The 23,112-nt window shown below is 37.6% G+C and overlaps 1 protein-coding gene across 3 annotated transcripts; it reads right to left on the bottom strand.

The window, feature by feature from the left end:
* Nucleotides 1–675: 675 nt before the first annotated feature.
* Nucleotides 676–17,671, bottom strand: LOC139962503 (metabotropic glutamate receptor 3-like). 3 transcript variants are annotated; one of them, XM_071962527.1, is made up of 6 exons: nt 17,150–17,671; nt 12,071–12,158; nt 8,485–8,997; nt 7,396–7,777; nt 5,871–7,015; nt 676–3,490 (listed from the first exon to the last, which is right to left on the bottom strand). In XM_071962527.1, the coding sequence occupies exons 3-6, from the start codon at nt 8,992–8,994 to the stop codon at nt 2,951–2,953; spliced, it is 2,577 nt and encodes an 858-aa protein (XP_071818628.1). In that variant the 5' UTR covers nt 8,995–8,997; nt 12,071–12,158; nt 17,150–17,671; the 3' UTR covers nt 676–2,950. The 3 variants fall into 3 exon arrangements, with proteins under 3 accessions (XP_071818628.1, XP_071818626.1, XP_071818627.1); XM_071962525.1 differs by lacking the exon at nt 12,071–12,158 and having other exon boundaries at nt 17,150–17,670; XM_071962526.1 differs by lacking the exon at nt 17,150–17,671 and having other exon boundaries at nt 12,058–12,164.
* Nucleotides 17,672–23,112: the final 5,441 nt, after the last annotated feature.

Raw genomic sequence — 23,112 nt, 5'->3', positions numbered from 1 at the left:
GGTCTGTAGGGGCGCTTTCGACACACTCTGTAAGCGGAGCGCCACCACAGGTTGGCGCGGAGCGTACAGATATTTTTTGAGTAAAGATACTCCCTAGATCGCCGGAAATGCCCCTTTCCGGGCCTTGCTAATTTGCAGATAAACGAAGAATAAATAGGTGTCATCGCCATTTTGTCAGAAAATTACACCAACAAAATGTGACAATTGTCAATAGGTATTTGAGAGCGCAATAGAAAAGTCAATGATCGCGAATAAGTAAAAAGTGAAAAGCTGAAAAGGGCGCCTGCAGTCCGCCCCTCTAACTGTATGGACGCTCCGCCACTGTCTAACAATACTACCACGATGACACCAACGACGCGACTGCCACTTTTTGGAATAACGGAGCATTTAGCCTGTTAAAGTATGTTTACATTCAATCAACAAACATTAATTAAGTTGAGGTTTTCAGCAACATGGGTTTCTGGTGATGATAAGTGGTTCATTGTCTGGTACCAAAATATCACTTGATTTATCCAAAGAGTGTGTACCATGTTGCCCTTTCGGAAGTGTTTGTTTTGAGCCGATGAACATTAGCTCCAATAGTACGCTACTGACACCGAGATAATTCATGAGCATTAAAACAAAGCGTTTCAATAGTGAATAACCAAAACAATTGAATTATGAACAAACAGAATATTTAGCAAAAACAGATATATTTGTTGTCTCTTTTTAAAGATGGAGATTGCAATCCCAATTTTATACACGTATATATGTATAGCGTGTAAGCTTATAAAAAAAGAGATATACGATATCTCAAGTTAAAGGTAAATAAAACGTGTTCGAAAGGTTTGAAAGATTTGAAAAATAAAAAACGGTAATTGCATTTGTGCGTTTGGATAATTACATTGTGAGCCCATACTTTCTGACGTTATACGATATAGGTTTGAACACTTACTGTGGCAATTTAATTGGAACGGAATCATACATTTTGCTCGATAACTCCTTTTTACAAATCGCATGCTTTTGGACTTTGACAGGTATACATTTGTTCTTCTTAATTTCTGGTTTCCCAATTTCAAAATGTTGTTGTTACTATTGTTCGTTTGTTGTTTTGTCCCAGGTATAGGCCTGGATTTAATTATATATCTTCAATGTAGGTCAATGCATATGTGCTTAAAGATAATAAGACATTGCAAATTGAGCGGATCGACAACTTTTGGTAGATAATTTCTTTAGAAATGGCATGGTTTCGACCTTTGAAGTTTTATTCATTCTTATTTATTTCAGTTTATATATACATTTCATAAAGTCGTTGTTATCAAATCATCCTTATGATCAAAATTTGACATTTCTCAAAATATTGGACTGGTTTTTAAGGTACCTTACACAGTTAAAATTTGTACAAATACAAAAGTTAAGAAACAGAAGTTTTCAGCAAGGACTTAGAGATTTTATGATTGTAATATATAAAATAGGGATACATACACACACACACACACATATATATATATATATATATATATATATATATATATATATATATATATATATATATATATATATATATAAATATATATATATATATATATATATATATATATATATATATATAATTAGAAAACAGAACTCGCAACTTCGGCGTGAATTTGAATTCCAAACTATCAAAATATTCCGAAGATATAGTCAGTGAGTATGAAAGCTACATGAAGTTATTATGTGTACTCCCCATGGCCGCGGCATTAAGAACAATAAACAACACAAAGTTGTTTTGCGTAGTTCAGTTTCATACGTATGGTATTTGTGTACATAAACATGCTTATAAACAATTTATTGCACCAAAATTTAATTATGCTACAAAATTTTCAATATGTTTACAAATTATTGGACTGAAGTTTCATGTAACAAATTTTACACCAAGAAAGTTATATACAAAAAATTATACAAAAAAGAAAATCGCATATAGTATAATACTGAGACAATAAGAGGTGAATTAACCACAAAAAAAAAATAATAAAAATAAAGTTATGATATCTATCATGAAACACTAATGTATATAATTCTCGAAAAATTAAAAAGGGTGAAACGTGTACGTATGACGCCATACCTCTGTGGTATATACATATATATATATATATATATATATATATATATATATATATATATATATATATATATATATATATATAAATGAAAATCGTAATGAGTTGGAAAATCAAGAACAGTGAAAAAACTTTCAGCCTCCACCGGGATTCGAACCACGGGCCTCCCGCTCTGTACGCGGACACCCTAACCACTAGGCTATGGACGCTGATTGTATGTCCAGAGGTTCGAAACCGGTAAGGAAGATCGTAATTCCACTGTAGGCGTTTGTCACCTATATCGAACAATACTAGTTCTGTTTTTGGTGACATATTTTGCCTTACTCTAGAGATCAAACATGATGCTATCCAACTCGAAAATCATTTGTGATTCCTAAAGCCGGATCTCGAAAGAGATACTTTGAACAGACTTTATGTTAATGTATACAGATAAAGAAACCGTAGAGCACTATAGGATAAAACATGAAATCAGACACGAATAAATGTTAATCTGGATTTAATGCCACGGAACCAGTGTTATAACGAGATGTGTGGATATAGGAAAGAAAAAGTGATGAAGACCGATACCGGAAAATCATATGTTATTAAGAATATTTACAGGCACTATTTTCATTATTTTTCTGTTATGCTTAAGAAGGATAAAAACACGTTCTCAATACGAGCAAAAATTTACAGTATATATAGGGCTTCACTTTCTGTTAGAGGTCATGTATAAGGTTATCTAGCGTCAAGGCGCTGTAACATAACTTTGGTGACGATCACCTCCATCTTATCTTCGAGAGGTTGGTGTTTGCTCTCTTCAATCCTTCACTCAGCTAGCAGATTCACGCGCGCAACAACGTGACGTCATATTTGGTCGTTTTTAGCAATATTCATTTAGCAATATGCGAGCTAGTTAAATTGGCCCCATAATGATCGTTATGTTTCAGCATTGTTGTCTTGGTGGTCGTCGTCGTCGTCATATCGTCTTCGGTTACCGTCGGGACGGTTGGCGGGGTCGTCACAGCCTGTTGTTTATCTTCTTTTACAAAATAGACAGCGTAGAGTCTCACAATAAACAATAGCAGCAATACGACAGTCGCTAGTATGATACCACCGAGGGCGCAATACAAATTTTTCGCCCCAGCAACGGTGGAGAGAAAGTACGCAGGCGTGAAGGCAATGAAAACTACAAGTGAACAGAACGCGGTGAATGCAATGAAACGGCTTTGGTTATAATTGGCTGGAAGATTACGTGTACGTATCGCAAAGTAGCAACAGATTACCACAAATAAAAGTTGCCAGGTCAGCTGACCAATCAGGTGACTAAATGACTCTGCACAACTATCGATAAGCAATAGAATGTCTTCGGAGACCTTATTGGTCAAAACTGTTGGTGGTTCGATGAAAATCCACACAATAGACCAAACCATCTGCAGAAGGAGAGAAACAAAGGAAAGTTGTTTATTTCAAGAAAATGAAATAATTAATTAACTAGTTTGACAATTCTTCACCGCAAATTGAATCATTAGTGAGTGCCACGTCATTAAGACAATGTATCGGGACCGGACTGATTGTTTTCATCAGAATGTCTTTGTTAGTATTACATAACACTACTCCCACTGGCGTTTGTTTGTTTTCAGTCACATGACAACTTCAGGGCGTATGAACAGTATATTTACCTTAATCAGTAGCCAATTAGTTGGTAATTAGAGCATAATGGCTACGACCACATATAACCACAGAGAGAAGTCTTTGTGTTTTTTACTTTCTTTATAGAAATGTGTTATGTAATTTATGATTATTTGAGATGAAAGTATCATTGGTGGCCGTTTATTCAATGCTATTTTCTACTTTTTGTAAGTAGTAATAAGCAACAAAACCAGACACCCTTATAATATTTATCTTTAGTTTTGGCGTACTTCAGATCTAGAAAAAGGCAGCATTTTCGTAAACAATATCTGGGTGATTAATGGTTGAAGAGTTCATTGACCGATATTATGACCACACATGAAAAATCCACACATGAAACTCACAATATTCATCGTGCTCAACCTATTTAAAGGGAGTGAAGACTCGCTCACAAAAAGTCGTCTGATGCCGGTAATCTGACCTAGTTTCGAATGCGGTGTAACAGAAGTGTTAGACACCACCATCGATCCCAGAAAATACACACATAGCTTTGCTACCGTCGGTAATTAGACACTAGTGTAGTCAATATATGCAGCTACGGTCAATACACTGCGATGTTTGATAATTATTGTTAATGTAATGATTAGTGGATTACTTGCTGTAAATGGTATTAAGGCTAGTTATCTCATCTCCCTACATGTGTATAGGGAGATGAAATGTATATTGTACATCCCCCCTCATCAGAAATGTGAGAAATGTGAGCAAAAAAGTGTGTCGCGAACTCCTTCCCGTAGATCCGATGAAGTTCAAACTTGGTGAGTAGGCGGCTGACCATGTAAACTCGTGACGTCATGGGTCAAAGATCAAAGGTAAAAACCAAAAAGATGTTTAAAAAAAAATTATTCATTTTTTTCTGCTTGTCAACATTGCTTTAAACCACATGATATGTAGAGAATGATCTTAAAATAGTACTCATATGGTTGTTAAGGATCGAGGTCAAAGGTCAATGATCAAGTTGGCCTAATTGTGCGGAGGAGATGAGATCTGCAACTCCAATTAATTGACCTCTTTTTTTTGAGAGAGATGTGAATACAGGTTTAGTATCCTACATGATGTTACATTAACATTAAACACTGTTTCGTAATCGATAAGTTTATGATAAAGTAACTAAGGTGTTACTAGAATTGTTTTTGGAGCTTGCTCACTGTAAAGTTATTGCCACTAGAAATCTGTTTTATTTCTATAAGTTACGTAACCAAAAGAAGATTTCAATTGATTTGTTTGACGAAGAAGAAATACTCACATTTAGCTCATGATCATCATGTCATGGACAACTTTTATTCAGTGCCTTGCTCTACCTTGAAAACATTTAACAACGTAGACAGGAGAGCAACGTGTATATTTGGTAAAGTGTTACAGACTTTCTGAAGAGCTTTTAGAGAGAACGTTTTGCGGAATTTCCAAGCTTACATTGTCACAATCGCTTGGCTCCGTCATGCGGCTAGTGATAAATTAGATGGCGCTGTTCGTAAACGTATTCTACGGCTGATTGCTTCGTCAAATAGTTTGATGATGTGCAATATGTAATGTGTTAAGTATTATGTAACAGGAGATTCAATTCTTTCAAAACTCTTATTATGTTCTTCATCGTAAAGGTAATGATGAGCAGAGCATTAATTTTTGGACACGCTGTAAGCAGGAGCAAAAGTAAAAACTGTACTGACTAGAAAACATGTTTTGAAGCAGTAACCAGAAGGAAAAACAAAGAAGATTCCATGTAGAAGTGAATTGATTCATGACTGATGAAAGAGGAACAGAAAAATCTAAACACCAGACATTTTACGAGTATTCGAGTACAATGTATTGAGTACAAATACGATGACAAAGCCATTTTTGCGAGTACAGGAACGTGTAATCCTGCATACCACACCATATATCTTGCATGTATATCGCGGAATTGGTTGGATCATTTGGATAAACCGATAAGTAATGGTCTGCTGGATACCCCCTTTAAATGCTTCCATAACCTAATTCAGTGGTTTTGATATGTATGTGTCTTTATGAATATGTACTTTCCTATGTGTGTCTGTGTCTATGGACGTGTGTGTGTAAACAAACATGTATGTGTGTGTGTGTTCCTATGGGTGTCTGTATCTATGTGTTTATTTTTATATGACTTACCGGTACAAGAGAGAGCAACAAGGCCAGTACCACCTGCGAGACAGGGCTGATAAATTGAGGGCGCTTCCTCGTTCTCTTGCCTGCTTGAAAGATGCGATGGAGACGCACGATCATCGTTGCTATGGAAACAAAAATCAGCGATTGCCCTAGGTAGGGTATTATCCTCAGCACGATACAGCAGATGGCTGACGCTTGAACAGAATACAAAATGGAGGACAGATATGTCAAGAAAACGCCACCGAGAATGATAAACCCCAATTCGCGACTTGAGGCACGGATCAGTCTCTTTTTCCGGTTCTTAATGAACAGTGCCAAGACCAAACCTTCTACAAGAAGCCCCAGAGATGATATTATAATCATCCCGATGTTCTCCAGTTTATCAATGCCTTTCGTATGAGAAAGCGGTTTGCAATGTGTGCTGTTCTTGTTTGGCCACATGTAGGAACCGTTCGCCGGATCGAAGCAAGAAAAGCATTTATTATCGGCAAGAATCGAGTCTGGGTCACACTCCTCACAACGCCAACAGCAATCAGTCACTATGGTAACCTCCCTGGAATTACATGGTTCACTACAAACCGACTTCGGCACGTGGCTTTCGGTATACCGTGTTACCTCCCCGGTGGTGTCATCCAAATACCATTTAACTCTATCGATACTGAGATGCCTGTCGGCAGCAATTTCACTCCAATTTCCGACCACGATGAATTCAAACTGATTCTCTTTCTGCGTTTGGAACTGTCGAATGTCGTACCGCCCGGCCGCATCGCCTTTGGAATTAAATTCTACAAGGCCGTTACTTGGACTTAGAAACGAAACTTCAAGTATGGAGTTTCTAAAGCTTGAACGGTGCTCGATAATTTTAGCTATACAGTCAGATTTTGAGCTGACGGGCGGGTTCGCCTCGTCACACAATAGTCGTTTCTGTTCAATTAGCGCAACGACAAAAACTTCTACGGCATCGGCTACCTTAGATTCAAATTGAGGCCTTTCCCCATCAGTCGCACAATTGGATGAGCTACCACGGCAATCATCTACCTCCTCCTGGAAATCTTTCAACCACGGGTTATTGGAGTTCAGAGAATTGGTCCGGAAATATTCGTCAAAGTTGGCTAGGTGACCAGTCTTAGGTACGATCGTGAAGGCTCCTGCATGGCGAGGAAAATGGTTATGTTAATGTATTAGCTGGTATTGATTCTCTATAAATAGTGAACCACTGGAGGTTATCTGATCATTTTAGAAAACAACTGTATGACATTTCTATGTTGGTTTGGTCACTCTTCGGAAAGAAAAAATTCTCTCGTTAAAAACACAGCAGCAACAACAATAATACTATAATAATAATAATAATCAACGTAAACAATCAACGTAAACAACAACAGTAATCAATATAATAAAAAGTAATAATCAACATAAAACAGATGTATGGCCTTTGTGACGTCATGGTGGTCCTTCAAGTCACTTTCAATTTTGCATGCTATATATTCGTTTCTTTAATAATTTCATATTTGTATACTTGTATACTTACCAAGTGCGGTTTCCTCTACTCCTTGAAGCGGTGCCTTCCCGTAGTTTCCCCAACCATCACTCCCGATCCAGGTAAACTCATGGATGAGACCTTCCTGATGTGCGAGTCGAAACAACTCTGCCGCCATCTCTTTTTGGATGAAGAGCACCACTGCAGATATAAGTGTCGTACTTCGTAATTTCTTTAAATCGGCAATGATCGTTTCAAACGAGTGATCTGAATTGGTTAAAGGGATACTATGATCATAAGCAGTGCATATTTTCGATTCTTCGACTTGTTGAAAAAATTCCAACTTGGCATTATTCCCATATGAGTCATCCGAATAGATGAAACCGACGTAGGTCCAATTGTAGCTGGTTAACAGATCGACTATCACATTAATCTGGAAAGAAAAAGAAATCGAAACACAAATTATGATATTTAAGTATTATTATAAAGCATAAACATTAATTGTGATGTGTTGTAGAACTGTAAAACACAGTGCTTTAAGTCCACGGTTGAATTTCCTATATATCCCGATTTTATTTCAATATCAGGAATGACCCTTCCATCTGCGGCTCATCAATGAAAGTGGCTGGAATTCTTAGTCTAGTCATCAGATGTAACACAAAACTCAAAAAGGGGGAAATGATGTTATACACGGTGCCACAGTAACATGTTTACAATTGAGTACACACTTGTCAAGCGCAAATGAGGTTGAACGACTTCCAGGGGAGCTGTGTTGTTTGTATGAATTTAAAGCATATACCGTTGGTTGAGTTTATTTGAATATATCAAATAAATGGATTATTTTTTTTAACCATTTTGTCCTATATTGAGGGGCTTGCTGGCGTCATCACCAAGATAGCCTCATTAAACAAACGAAATACAAATAAATAAGTGAGCAAAGAATTGTCTAACCATCCAGGTTCGCCAACAAACGTTTGGGTGAAAACATTTCCCTGGATTTTTTTTTTAGTTTGATGTTTATTTTTATTTCATAATATATGATACTATCATAAAAAGGAATAACTGAAAGCCAAATCAATAAATCTTGTTCATGATGTCATATCCAGCTGTTAAATATAGGTTATTACACGCTATACCTACCTGAAATATATCCGGCGGCACCATTCGGTAAAAGTACGGGTATCTCACACTGTTGCTTAGCTCATCAGACGTGGACAGGTAACTTATGATGGAGATATTGTACAACCCGAGTAGTTTGGTAGCCTGTATACTAGACGAACTACGCTGTGGTCCGACCACGCCCAAAACGTTGTCTTTGTCTCTTAGAGAGGGAACGAAGGCTAACGAATTTTTCAGCGTCTCCGAGCCTGACGAACAAGTATCATAAATTTCGTAGCCTAATGTTATTCCGTTTAGCCGTTCGGTGTCTTGGTTGACCGTGGTTATCGAGTAGACTAACGCCTCGACTAACCGCAGAGATCCGATGTCTCTCTTACTGGCGCACCGTTCAGATATGTCGTCATAATTATGCAATGGAATTAGCCCGCCAATGATAAGATCACCGCTCATTTGGTATTGTATTCGTGGTAGGACGCCCTCTGCTACGTTAGTCAACAGTAGGTAGAACAGAGTGAGCTGTTTGCCCGCCATGATCTGTTGTAGAATGCAATGAAAGAGAATAAACTGCAGACGGTCTTTTGGTAGAATATACAGAGCCGTATGTCTGCGAGAAAGCGGTATGTGTTAGGACGCCCTCAGATTACCAATGTGTAACTATGACACCACACTTGGTGCTGCGAGTTCACTTTAGATACGAAATTTGTAAACTTCCAAATATTTTTATATGCCACGAATCGAATGTTAACTTCAACAATATGTTAGGTGCTGTTTTGTTACCCAAAAAACAGTCACCCAAAAAACAACAACAAGAAGAAGAAAAAGCTCTAAAATAGATGAATTTTATAGTAATCCTTTTATATCCGCTTTTATGTTCTTGCTAAGACTGTATCGCTTGTGTTTGTTCAAATGATAATCCCTAAGAAAGGCAAAACGACCCTTAAATTTCAAAGCTTCGGACGAGTAGTTTTTCACCATAATCGATGTATCATTTTCTCATTGTATCATTTTAGGACATCAAAAACCCATGTACAGGTATAGTACCCTGCCAATAATGTGTATCCTATTACACGACGGCCACATCAAGTTCAAGCCCTCACGTCTGTCTGCTACGAAAACTTAACCGTCCTCTCATACTTTTTCCAGTAATTTATTGTTTTAGAATTGAAACCAAACTAAATGTGACGTCACATTTGACGTCATAACAGAAGCAACTCTTCCGGATGATAAAGTATGCATATTCAACAACCAAACAATGTCTGGCTGATAGTTGAATGTATTAGTATATATATGTTTATCTTTTCTTTAACCTTCGATCGCAAATTTGTGGCTTTTGAAAAGAACCCCATTAACTTGGCGTTAACAGAAAAAAAGAGTAAATCTGCTTAATATTTTAATATTTGAAAAGCATGAGTATACACGAGAGTTTGTAATTTGGTAAATCGAAATTGAGGCTTTCGTTTTAGAAAACGGACTTCTTTTCAGATGGATCACAATCTGTCACAATTAAATTGAATTTAACCGAACCAAAGCCCAAACGGGGACAAGCTTAGCCTTAGCAGGGTTCTCTTGATTCGTCAATTATATCGAACCTATAGGGTCCAGCTTAAAATAAGACACTGTCTCAAATTTCGTCACACGAAATGTCGAAACAAAATTGTAAGGAAGCTTTATAATTTCTTTGTTAAAAATTATGCACTTAGGGCGTGAAATCTACGGGAGCTTCTTAGATTGATTATTTTGGTAAAGAAGCCCGGATGCAATCTGCAAAACAAATTGGTGGAATTATCGATTATCATTTGACTATACTATACTATGCTTTATATATATGTATATATATTTGTATATATGTATATATATTTGTATATATGTATATATATATATATATATATATATATATATATATATATATCACATGCTGAACCCAAATAAAAGTGCATTGTATAAACGTAAATCGATCTTTTAGACACCAAAAAGTAAAAAAAAAGTTGTAAAGACAAAGATGAAATTAGTCGACTCGAATAGGTTGTAACTATGTCTTGAGGTGGTACAAGTATTCCACTCAGTGAAAGCCATGTCTAATTGCTGGTATGCGACTTTTACTCGACGTGTCGACTGAAGTATTTGAATCGTTTGCTTGAGTGCAACGTATACACGAAGTACTTATGCAACTTCCTAGAACTCTTCAATCAACTGAATGGGACTTTGAATTGTAATCTGCATATTTAAAGCTCTAAAGTTTCAAAATTGGATTTTTTTTTTTAGCTTCAAACAGAAAACCTGATAACAAAATAAATGATCTGTTTTCTTTTTAGTGGTATAACACTGAAACGGTGTTTTATATTTGCAAGAAGTCAGGAAAAGACTTAGCAAGACATCCTTTCATGCGGTAAATTTGCAGCCCACGGCCAGCAGCATGTATGTATACTAGCAATTTACTTTATACACCAAAGTTGTATAGGCATACCGAAGTCACTTGGCATGTTGTCAGTTGATATATGGAGCATTGTTGCATCTGTATATTATCTACCATCAACATAACCAAGTATGCGTGACACGAAACAATCGACACCAAGACTTGTAAAGACATACTTCGTAAAATATAATATTGCTGGTATTTGATATCCTAAGCTTTTAGTTCCATATAGTCTTGGTTGAAGATTTTGTTTATCTACAACATACACACACGAACACACATATATCCATACATACAATATATATATATATATGGATATATATATATATATATATATATGGACATATATATATATATATATGAAATATAACAAAATATATGAAACTGTAATGGGCTGGAATATATTTTTTATCTCCTTCCCTCCGTCCCTCCGTCCCTCCGTCTTTCCTAATATTCTCTAGATCCCTTGTTAATCGCTCCTCAACCCCATCCCTCCACACCCCACCCCTTTCAGCCCAATGTCTCTCTTCTTTCCATATACCGCCTGATATATTTTCATTGTGTCTAAAAAGGTGCATAATATACGGTACTGTTTAAGTTCCATTTTGAATAGTTTCTAACTGCAGTTTTTTGGCCGACTCAACCGTTGACCTGAACAATTAACTTGTAAAAGTTTTTGGCAAAATGCCATAATGTATATATATAGTAAATACTGGAAGAACATTGACATACCTGCATGGCCGCTATACATGGCATATGTTTATATCTGTAATGTTTACTTACTAGGCCTACATTACGAGAAATTTGATATCAACAAAACTGAGTGTACCGTAACAATCAAACTAAGACACCATGCCAGCCTTTCCTACAAATGAAAGCTGAATTTATGGATATTAATTAATGATCCTTTTGATCAAAAGATATGTTTGTCGCCTATATACGTTTTCATGGTAAGATTAACTATATGTAGCCTACGCTGCGTGCAATAGAACTTCCCACACCTTGTCTATGGAAGTAAAAGGAGCCATGCATGCCCACCTATTTGTGCGGCGATGCTAGTACAGTTAGGTGACATAGACAAATGAAGACAGACAGAAACACAAACATACAGAATGATAGATATGTAGGCCTATATGAAACGTAAGAGACAGCATCAGCTAAAGTTGATCTATATTTTGTACCTGGTATACTTACAACACCGTTGAGATCTTCCTTCGTACTTTCGCAACTGTATGCAAACCCTCTTATCCACGATAATGGTTGAAACCACAACTGCGTATAACTGTTTAATAAGGTTAATAACATACATGCTTCACAGTTGATGCTCTAATAGGCTCAAAAGTTTCCTGTTATCATATATTGTTTGATACTTCCTTTACTAAATAGTGTATTTGTGCTAACATCAGTCATCGTATATGTTTATTCAGGTATTTTCTTTGAGGGATTAATAGCTACTTAAAGGTGCCAATGTTTTTTCATCTTTTATTTTTTTACGTCTAATTCGGTAATTTGTACACACACACACGTACATATATGTATATATATATATATATATATATATATATATATCTATATATCTATATATATATCTCTATATATATATATAGGCCTATATATATATAGATATATATATATATATATATATATATATATATATATATATATTTAGAGTAGGTAGGCGTCTATCTTGGCGCAGAGTGCTCTATGTCCATTGGACAGAGCGGAATATATGTTGATACTAGATGAGACTAGTGGAACACTAGTAGTTGTAACTCGGAGTTTCACGCTTTATAGCGATCTTCAGACAACTGGGCAGTTGTCTGAAGATCGCTATAAAGCGTGAAGATCGCTATAAAGCGTGAAACTCCGAGTTACAACTACTAGTGTTCCACTAGTCTCATCTAGTATCAACATATATATATATTTATATATTTATATATTTATATATTTATAAATAAATATATATATATATTTATAAATAAATATATCTTTATGGGTTAGGGTTTTGGTTAACTTTATGAAGTATTTTTTCAAATATACCGTGTCAAGCAAAGAAACAGTGTTCTAGAAGATTTGTAATTAAATACGGCATCATTATCATGTATAATTTACCATTGCGTTGTTCCAACACTGGCAAAAACATATATAGTTCCTCTTTCACTTTCTGTTCCATCGGTTAACATGTACTATTTGCCTTTATCGTTAAACAAAGAAAGAATGTGAAATAAAATTGTTGCAACTTATTTTGCCAAAGTAACCTTATTATACTTTACCGTTTGTCTTTTCAACCGAACTTCAAACCCACTTTGAAACTTCTCATTTCTGATAAATTATAATAATAATATTAAAAAAAAAAAGCTATAAAGAGTAGACTCTCATTTCAACAGAGTCACTTGACTTCATCGGTTTTAAACTGGTTAGTGATGGCGGAGGATTTACGATAAAAGTAATATACCGATGACAGATACTGTAACACATATATGTGATATAACAATATCCCAAACCGGCGATGTTCGTATCTCGAGAGATGTATATAGTTGGATATAAACCTAATTCGACTGCAGGCCTAACACTTCCCTCGAAAAAACGGTCATTGTTCTATGATACAGTACTGTTATCAAGGGCGTAGGAACCGGGGGGGCTGGGGGCGCCAGCCCCCCCCCAGTGAAAAATATGGGGGCGCAAGTATCGTTCCGCCCCCGCTCCGCAAGTCAGAAACCCCTTTTTCATTTCCAAATGAGAAAAAAATCTCATTTGAAGCACCAAATTGCATATAAGGCCAGGTGAAAATGCAAAATTCTTTACAAAATGGAGTGGGTGTTGAAGTGTGCTATATTGCACCAAATTGCATCTGAGGCCACCTGGAAATGCAGAAAAATTCCAAAGGGGAGGGGGACACCACCTCCCCTTAGACCCCTCCCCCAGGCCGGCCATCAGTCTTCAGCCCCCCCCCCCCCACTCAAAAGTACCTTCCTACGCCACTGACTGTTATGGCCTAAGTTCTTTAAAGAGCAGGACACTGTTCTTACTTTTCTATCGTTATCTTCTTGATTGATTCTTGTAATAAATGTGACACATTTAGAATGTTTGCTTTAGCTATATCAATGCCCCCTTTATGTCGAATTTCATAGACATGCTTCACCCGTCTAAGTTGGCTTGAGACCCTCTCTCTCTCTTGGTTGTGACGTCATGACTTGTGTCGGATGTTACGTGACTTGAGAGATACGAACAAAATGACTACAAATTTGACCTGACTCGAGGTCAAATTACTTGTTAACTTTATTTTTACTGACTGGTGACAAACGTACTTTACTACAGGATCTGCATGGGAAACAGAAGGGTTTCGATTTGATTGACCTTGCGACTTGTGACTCTTCCCGACTTATTCTAAATTGTATAGCCTTCAAATGATTTGTGAGTTCATTTGACTATTGTACTTTTTTTTTTCTTCTGAAAGTTGCAAATATTAATGTTAGCTAGCAGTATATATATATACTGTGTCGCAAGTCGTTAAGCGAGATGAAGCGAGTTTCTATATAGTTCTACATGCGGTAGTTATGGTCTTTAGCTCACCTCAAACGAGCTGTCGACAGCGACGTAGCCAGAAATTTGAAAGGGGGGGGAACACTTTTTGCGATTGATATGGATTTTCAAAGTTGTAGGCACGACTTTCTAAGCGGAGCGCCACCATCGGTTGGCGCGGAGCGTACAAGAAAATTGTTGGTTTACAAACCCCCCAGATGGCCGGAAACGGCCCTTCCCGAGTGTTCATTCTGGTTCCCTGGCCTCTTGCTAACTTGAGACACCTCATTCAATATCACTTTTAAACCCAAAAAAAACAAATGAGTTAAAATAGTACGTAATGTACATAATGTATTTAAAATTAGCAAGGTACATGTACAGAGTAGTCTTACGTTTCAACTTCTGATACTTATAGATACAAAGATAGGCCTGAAATGTCTTTGATACAACTATAGCCAGTAATTGTCTTCGATACAACTGTAGCTATTAAATGTCTAATTCAATACTACATAATGTATTTAAAATTAGCAAGGTACACGTACAGAGTAGTCTTACGTTTCAACTTCTGATACTTACAGATACAAAGATAGGCCTGAAATGTCTTTGATATAACTATAGCCAGTAATTGTCTTTGATACAACTGTAGCTAAATGTTTAAGTTAGCCTAATAAGAGAAGGCGAGAGGTATCCGACGATTGCAATCTGATGCAAATTTCTCAACTGTTTTCTCAACTGAAATATTATCTGCGTAAACGGGTTCTTAACTACATGTTAAAAAAACTGACAAGATCGGATCCTAGTCTTTTTCGGCGGGTAGAGTGTTGAATGAAACGGCACGCGATAGAAATGACAGCCTAGATGACAGAAGAATAGGTCACCGAATTTAGCCATATTCTTGCTACGTTCATTTCAATAGTTTTTCCTGTCTATAGACTCTTGAACTCGTCCAGCAAGCTTATCGATTTGAATTATGGGTGTTTTTAAAAAAAAGATAACTTGGCCAAAAAAAAATGTAGGCCCGGGCCTACAGTGCTACATACTGGCTACGCCCCTGATCATATGATATCATAATCAGCAGATTTTGTTTCCTGTTTGAATTCTGTAACATGTTCTTTTACATAATATATCAGAAAGACAAACATAGTGCTCATTTACAATTTTTCCAGTAGGATGATTCTTGTTTATTGTCCAATGTCTGGACTTTAATACATTTGACGAACTTAACTGATGGACAATATAAACTTTTTTATTTTTTAATATTGCCAGATATGCAGTGGCCTAAAAACAAATATCGTTATCGCAGTGTATAAGCAGTGTAATAATTATTACAGGAAGTGCGTATGCACGTACGATTGCTAGCTTAGCTTCATAACATGCTGTTCGTGCAACACCTTAGGACGACTCATAGAACGAACGTTGTCGACGTTGTTGTGCATACAGTTCGTGACATTCCATAGAGTGCGGTTAGGTAGGCAATATGCATTTTATTACACAGTGGCCAACTGTGGGTTTGTAATTGGCTATAAGCTAAATTTAGCTAATTGCATCTGCCAAACTAAGTAAGTAGTTGAATCAGTAGGCGTGAATGTTACTACGATTACAATCGAGTTAACGGAGCTGACGAGTACTCAAGATCAAAAGAGCACTGACAAAATACCATGCTAAAAAACGACAGTTACAAAAAAAAATCGACACTGAAAGGGGGGAGCGGTCGCTCCCCCTGCTCCCCCTCCCTGGCTACGTCCCTGGCTGTCGATGCATGGCTGTACCATGAATGGACCTAATATAACCTGGTAACTAACATAGCTGTACAAAACAACAATGTATGTTGGTTTAAATATGCTGTGACAATACGAACGCATCCTGACGCTAAAGAAGGATTTGTTGTAACAGGAAGTTCTTGTTAACGCCAAATTAGACCTGGGGACCTGATTCTGCTGTTGAACCGCGAATGAAGCGCCTTACAGTAAAAGTGAAACAAGACCATTGTTGACGGAAAGGGATTGAGATTAGCCTTCAACTTTTCATATATATATATATATATATATATATATATATATATATATATATATATATATATATATATAACTATATATATATATATATATATATATATATATATATATATATATATATATATATATATATATATATATATATATATACATATATATATATATATACATATATATATATATATATATATACATATATATATATATATAGTTATATATTTATATATATACATGTAGGCCTTTTTATAAAGCCTATATATGGCCTATATATAGGCTCTATATAGGCTATATATGTATAGGCTATGTATGTATAGGCTATATATATGTGCTATATTCATATATATACATCTGTGAATGTACTCTATATTACCATTATTAACCGATTTTCATGGCTCTTCCCGTTTTATCTATATATACTCAAAATGAGACCAGCCCACCTTCGTCCAGCATCGTACCTCCTCGAGAAGGACGGCAAGCGACCGCTTCAACACTCATAACTCCCACCGTCCCTCACACTCATCCCCTCCCTTTCCTCACTCTACGGGAAGTAATAAGCGGCCAACCAAAGAATGGTCTTTAAAAAGAAAGAATTTATGCCGGTGAGACCCCAGAATGATAGGGAGAAAAAAGGTGGCAGACACATTGTGCAGGAGAACAACATAACAACATAGTCCTATAGTGAATTCTACAACAGCAGCTACCATAGAGCTTACGAAATAAAATAAAAAGGACATACCTCGTTTTCTATGATGAACACTGTGGATTGTTGGTATAAAGTTGAACCAGGTATATAACATATGGCTATTCATCGGCATGCGACTGTATGGTCGTAAAGTATATATTGTAAATCTCTCGTATTATACCAACACATGGAGAGACAGAGGCGTTCGTATACAGTAATATTTATATAGAAGCTGTACCATTGGTGTTCAGTTGATGCCACCAGTTGTCAGTTGATTTCGTGTTACCATGTGTCCATTCTACCCTCAACTCTCAACTAATTTGAACAAATATCAACCCAGATACACTAAGGCTGTTAATTTGACGTTTTCTGCGTCGATTGCCACCTACCATTCTCGTTTGTTTTTGATGAACTGGAGAGATAATTAAAGGCCCGCAGGGCTATAATTCGCTTGTAAACAACACTGTGACGTGTATATACATACTATATATGATAACACTATAGTCGTGAACTGTAAACGTAACTTGTCGCCAGAAAGCGGATCATCAACACAGCTAAGCACGGGTTAATAGTCAGTCAGAGCAGTTTATAGTTATAATAGAAAGAAAGAGTGACACTTCAATGATTTAGCCATTGGTATGTATTGTTCTGATGCCAGTGGTTTCCAAATGAACTCTTTTCACGCTTCAGTGTATATACTGCCTTTATATATTCACAGCTATACTATGAAAATCATTGAAGTAGAGCCTGCATTCCTGTGATAGCTTAATCGCACAGGTTATGCAAACACCCACCCGTAACATATATAGATGTAGTATAAGGCAATAAAGACCTTCCATTGACAATAAACTGATCTCTAATTGGCGTAATTAGTGTACAATTAGTACTTTATCAACAACTGATCATGTTCTTGGCATTTTGGCTAAGATCATGTGTAGTATCTGTTCCCTTTCGATGGGAATGGTGATACACACTCGACGATGATCACACAGTCACAGTTCCGATGCAAGGGGATCCCCCAGTCGACTGGGGTTGAGAGCGGATCAGTCGTTCTGTAGTTTGGTTTTCATGCCCAGGTTCTTTCCTGAGCGACTTTTTCTTAAAAAGTATATGTTCTCCTTTTATAGGGGAATCGTGATATACACCTGATGATGATCACACAGTCACAGTCTCGATGCAAGGGGACAGGCTGGGGTTGACGGAGAGCGGATCAGTCGTTCGGTTGTTTGTTTTTTTCGTGCTTAAAAAGTAAAAAGTATCTTAGCAGAGTTGGCTGATATAGTAAACCATAATTTTAGTGAGTCCGTCCGTACTCTGTATTCTAGTATAGTTACTCATCATCGGAAATATGAAGGCTACTCGTATAGGTGTACTCATGGTTGTATGCTGTTATTCTACCCGTGTGGTACTAAAGTCTTAGCTTATATATATCATTAAGTTCTCGTATACCCGCAATTGGAATGTTGTAGACAGTCCATGACCGGTAGGGTGGCCAGGGGTAGGGGAAGGGGGTACCCGGTGGGGTGTGGTGAAGGGATTGGTCTGGCAAGAAAGTTGTCATGGAAGATTTTATCCCAAGCTCAACTTGAAATGTTTGTATGACAAACCAGTAAGGCGTACTACTCATAACAGCTTCTCGCGACCTTTTGGGCAATGGCCATGCTTGTTTAGAGTGTCAGTTCTGATACGCAGGGCACAATGTACGTCGCTCATTTATGTTAAACCAGGATCGTGTGAAGAATACTTATTATTCCCATCACAAGGGGCTCATGATACTTGATCTGACGTAGCACCATCGTGCAGTGGAGGAGCGTCCATACAGTCAGGGGGCGGATGCCCCCACCCCCCTGACGGGCTCAAATGGACTGCTGGCGCCCTTTTCAGCTTTTTACTACTTTTTACTTATTCGCGATTATTGACATTTTTATTGCGCTCTCATCTACCTATTGACATTTGTCACATTTTGTTGGTGTAATTTTCTGACAAAATATTCTAACAGCTATTTATTCTTCGTTTATCTGCAAATTAGCAAGGCCGGAAAGGGTAATTTCCGGCGATCTAGGGAGTATCGAGAGTGGATCAAGTTGTTTGGTTTGCTTTTTTTCGTGCACATGCTCTATCTTGCTTGACCTTTCTTGACCTTTCTTTCTACAAGAAACCAATCAAACCTAGAGTATGAAATGTTTCCCGAAATGAAAAGAAGGCGGTATTGAATTACTTAGCGTGCATAGACTCTTGATGTGTGACATGATTAATTCGCAGATGACATTACAAGGGTCCTACCTGTACCGCGTAATATTTGTCACAGGGGTTTCTAGTCGTAATGCGTAAGGGTGTCATGTAATATACAATTTTGTTAAGACAGATAAGAACTGTATTTCAGAATATACATATATATATATATATATAAATATATATATATATATATATATATATATATATATATATATATATATATATATATATATATATATGTATAAAAAACAAATAAGTGTGTTCCTTATACGTCTTCTTCCGTGCAAGCAGTTGTTTTCGTTATAGATATTTTTCCATTTGCTTTTATTTAAAGCAAGCAACATTACGATACCCATATCAACATTATGGTACTAACCAAAGATTCAGGTACATTGACTATAGTAAAGCAGTTACCAAATTCCGTATCAAACACAACATGTTTGAACATTTAAAAACATATTATCTATGTTATAATTATCAATATTTTCTAATTTAATAGTACCAAGTACAATTTAAAGTGTTCTCTACCGGCTGGATGTTTTTTTTTCTTTCTAACATTGACAAACAGTTCAGAACTTTAATATAAAACGTCAGAAAAAAATTACAATCATCCTTACCTAACAAATAGTAATATAATAATGAAATTTATATATTCTATCGAAGTTTGTGAAACCGCAAGATTGTCAAACACGTACTATCATTTTTTAAATGCGATTAAGTCTGTACAGACTATAACAGTGGCGTGCGTAAAGGGGCGGGTGGGGGCGGGTGGTGATTGGGGGCGGATGGTGATTGGGTGGGCTTCCACTCTCCTCCATCGTGTTTCGGGAGAAAAATCTTCATTCGAAGGAGTTTTGAAAGATTCAAAATTATTCACAACTACATTGTGTAGTTTATATATGCCTCAGAAGTGCATAAATGCACATGGACGTCACCTTCAACGACCCCAATATAGCATATTGTCCTTCCATAAAAGAACATGCCCCTGCCTAAATCAGTCGTTGCTATAGTGTATATAACATGAAAATGACGTCATCAATGATATGCTAATTATGGCAGTGGCCTATGTCATACACGACATGTTGTGAGTCTGAAGTACACGTATTCTAGCCTGAGACGCAACCTCGTAGACTCGGGGAGGGGGAGGGGTGGACTTTAGAAAAAGCAGGAGGGACTGTATCCTACACCGGCAGACAATAGATTATTACAACAACAACAACAACAAGAAAAACCCAGTGTACAGTACATAAATATGTAACACGAATATGCGGTACAACCTAAACAGTCGAAAATTCAGCACAATTCTTTCAAATCTTGCAAAATATAGCACAATTTATCGTGCATCTAAGAACTCTCCATTTTGACAAAAATTGCTCAAAGCGGACACCCCTTTCCTTACACAACTCTACTCTACGACTTAACCTCTTAGCCCCCCCCCCCCCCCCCCCCCTCTGCGCCTGCTCGTACTGACCCTTTTGGAGGTTGAACTCGTATACTCATATTCTGGTCATTCTCGAACCATTGTTTCTAGTGAACGATATACCTTTTTAAGAAAAAGTCGCCCAGGAAAGAACCTGGGCACGAAAACCAAACTACCAAACGACTGATACGCTCTCAGCCCAGTCCCCTTGCATCGGGACTGTGACTGTGTGATCATCGTCGGGTGTGCATCACAATTCCACTCGAAAGGGAACAGATATACTACACATGATCTTAGCCAAAAGGCCGAGAAGTGAACGATATTTGACAGATGAAGTACCCCCGTACTCTCGCTTAGAGACTGGCCCTCCTACTGTTACTCCTTCCCAAGTAAAATTCTGCTTGTTAGTCCTACGCATGTAATTGCCCTTGTGCTTCATACATTAACTATAAGTTGTTCCTATGATTCATTTAACTGGTTAGACAAACGCAGTTAAACTAAAGGCCTATAGGGACACCTATATGATCAACATTGTCCTAATATAGAAATAGAAACCATGAAAATAGCTGCAACTCCCATCGAACTCCATCAAAAATGGACCAGTTTACAGCTCCCCCCCCCCTTCTTTAATTCTGGTTATATTTATGAATAAACATTACCTAATTATGATGTCAAGGAAGTGACGGCTAATTTTATGTTATGTGAGTCCTTTGTATTTACAACCTTAGTTTCAAAGACACTGAACACAGGTTTGTGGCCTAAGACGATTTTTTTTAAAGTATTTTCATTGTGTTCTTTGAAAAGATTCAAATGATACATGTGGGCGTGTTATAAGTAGTTAACTTATTAATTAAATCATTAATTAAAATGTTGATGAGCGCAACACTCCACATCACAGTTTGCAAATATTTAATGAGCTTCCCAGATATATCAACATTTTTAAATAGGAAAAGATGGCTAGCTTAAATTTTTTAATTTTTCTAGTGGCCAGGCCATTCATACATGAAACAACTAATGTTTCACTGCCTGCGCTGAATTTATGTTGTCATTTTATATACTGGTTCTGAATAGGCTCTGACTTTCCTCTTTTTTTTTTCCTATTTAAAAGAGTGAACTTTAGCTTGAACAAATAGGTCCCTTGCACAGGCCAAAAATAACATAAGATTATTAGATAATTAAAGAACTTCATTAGTTTATTTAGTAACTATATATGTAACATAAACATCAATTTATTTTCTATTTAGCTAACGTCAGGATGTAGGATGTTTATGCTGAATATCCTGGTATATATATACATATTTTTATAACAGGTATACTGTATTGACACATGCTGGCTAGATGAATACGAAAACAGCTAAAATGTAGTATCAGAGATGCTAGAAACAACCCAAAGTGGTCACCTGTGGCTCATGTTTTTGTGACACGGTATATATTTTCATAGAATAAACCTACTATGTGAGGGGATAAGGGGAGAAGGGGAGAAGGGGAGAAGGGGAGAAGGGGAGAAGGGGAGAAGGGGAGAAGGAGAGAAGGGGAGAAGGGGAGAAGGGGAGAAGGGGAGAAGGGGAGAAGGGGAGAAGGGGAGAAGGGGAGAAGGGGAGAAGGGGAAAAGGGGAGAAGGGGAGAAGGGGAGAAGGGGAGAAGGGGAGAAGGGGAGAAGGGGAGAAGGGGAGAAGGGGAGAAGGGGAGAAGGGGAGAAGGGGAGAAGGGGAGAAGGGGAGAAGGGGAGAAGGGGAGAAGGGGAGAAGGGGAGAAGGGGAGAAGGGGAGAAGGGGAGAAGGGGAGAAGGGGAGAAGGGGAGAAGGGGAGAAGGGGAGAAGGGGAGAAGGGGAGAAGGGGAGAAGGGGAGAAGGGGAGAAGGGGAGAAGGGGAGAAGGGGAGAAGGGGAGAAGGGGAGAAGGGGAGAAGGGGAGAATGGGAGAAGGGGAGAAGGGGAGAAGGGGAGAATGGGAGAATGGGAGAAGGGGAGAAGGGGAGAAGGGGAGAAGGGGAGAAGGGGAGAAGGGGAGAAGGGGAGAAGGGGAGAAGGGGAGAAGGGGAGATGGGGAGGAGGGGAGAAGAGGAGAAGGGGAGGAGGAGGGGGGATTGTCACTGGGTGGATGGCGGGTGGCTTTTCAATTCCCAAGTGACCACTGTAAGGAAAGAACATGTAATGACTTCGGGCATGTCATCTACAAGATGACATTAGAACAATGTTGTTATATTCTTTAACAACAGAGTCGTTTTAAAAGCTCTTTGGATCAAGGGTCCGTGATAATGTCGGGTCCTCGGAGTTCGGAGTCCGGACTTAGGTACAACAGTGTATTACATTGTGTGCTTCATCTATACACACCTAAGCACTTGCTCATCTATTTCAAAACGG

Source organism: Apostichopus japonicus, chromosome 21 (genome assembly GCF_037975245.1).
Source record: "Apostichopus japonicus isolate 1M-3 chromosome 21, ASM3797524v1, whole genome shotgun sequence".
NCBI classification, from domain to species: domain Eukaryota; kingdom Metazoa; phylum Echinodermata; class Holothuroidea; order Aspidochirotida; family Stichopodidae; genus Apostichopus; species Apostichopus japonicus.
Note: the sequence above shows the minus strand (reverse complement) of the source record. Positions and strands in the feature narration are given on the sequence as shown.

What these genes read in the sequence shown, in the direction of transcription:
- LOC139962503 (XM_071962527.1), bottom strand. Translation starts at nt 8,994, where the DNA reads ATGGCGGGCAAACAGCTCACTCTGTTCTACCTACTGTTGACTAACGTA. An exon ending in AGTAGAGGAAACCGCACTTG is followed by an intron (nt 7,016 to 7,395) that starts GTAAGTATACAA and finishes CTCGCCATGCAG; the next exon opens with GAGCCTTCACGATCGTACCT. An exon ending in TGTTGCTCTCTCTTGTACCG is followed by an intron (nt 3,491 to 5,870) that starts GTAAGTCATATA and finishes CTCCTTCTGCAG; the next exon opens with ATGGTTTGGTCTATTGTGTG.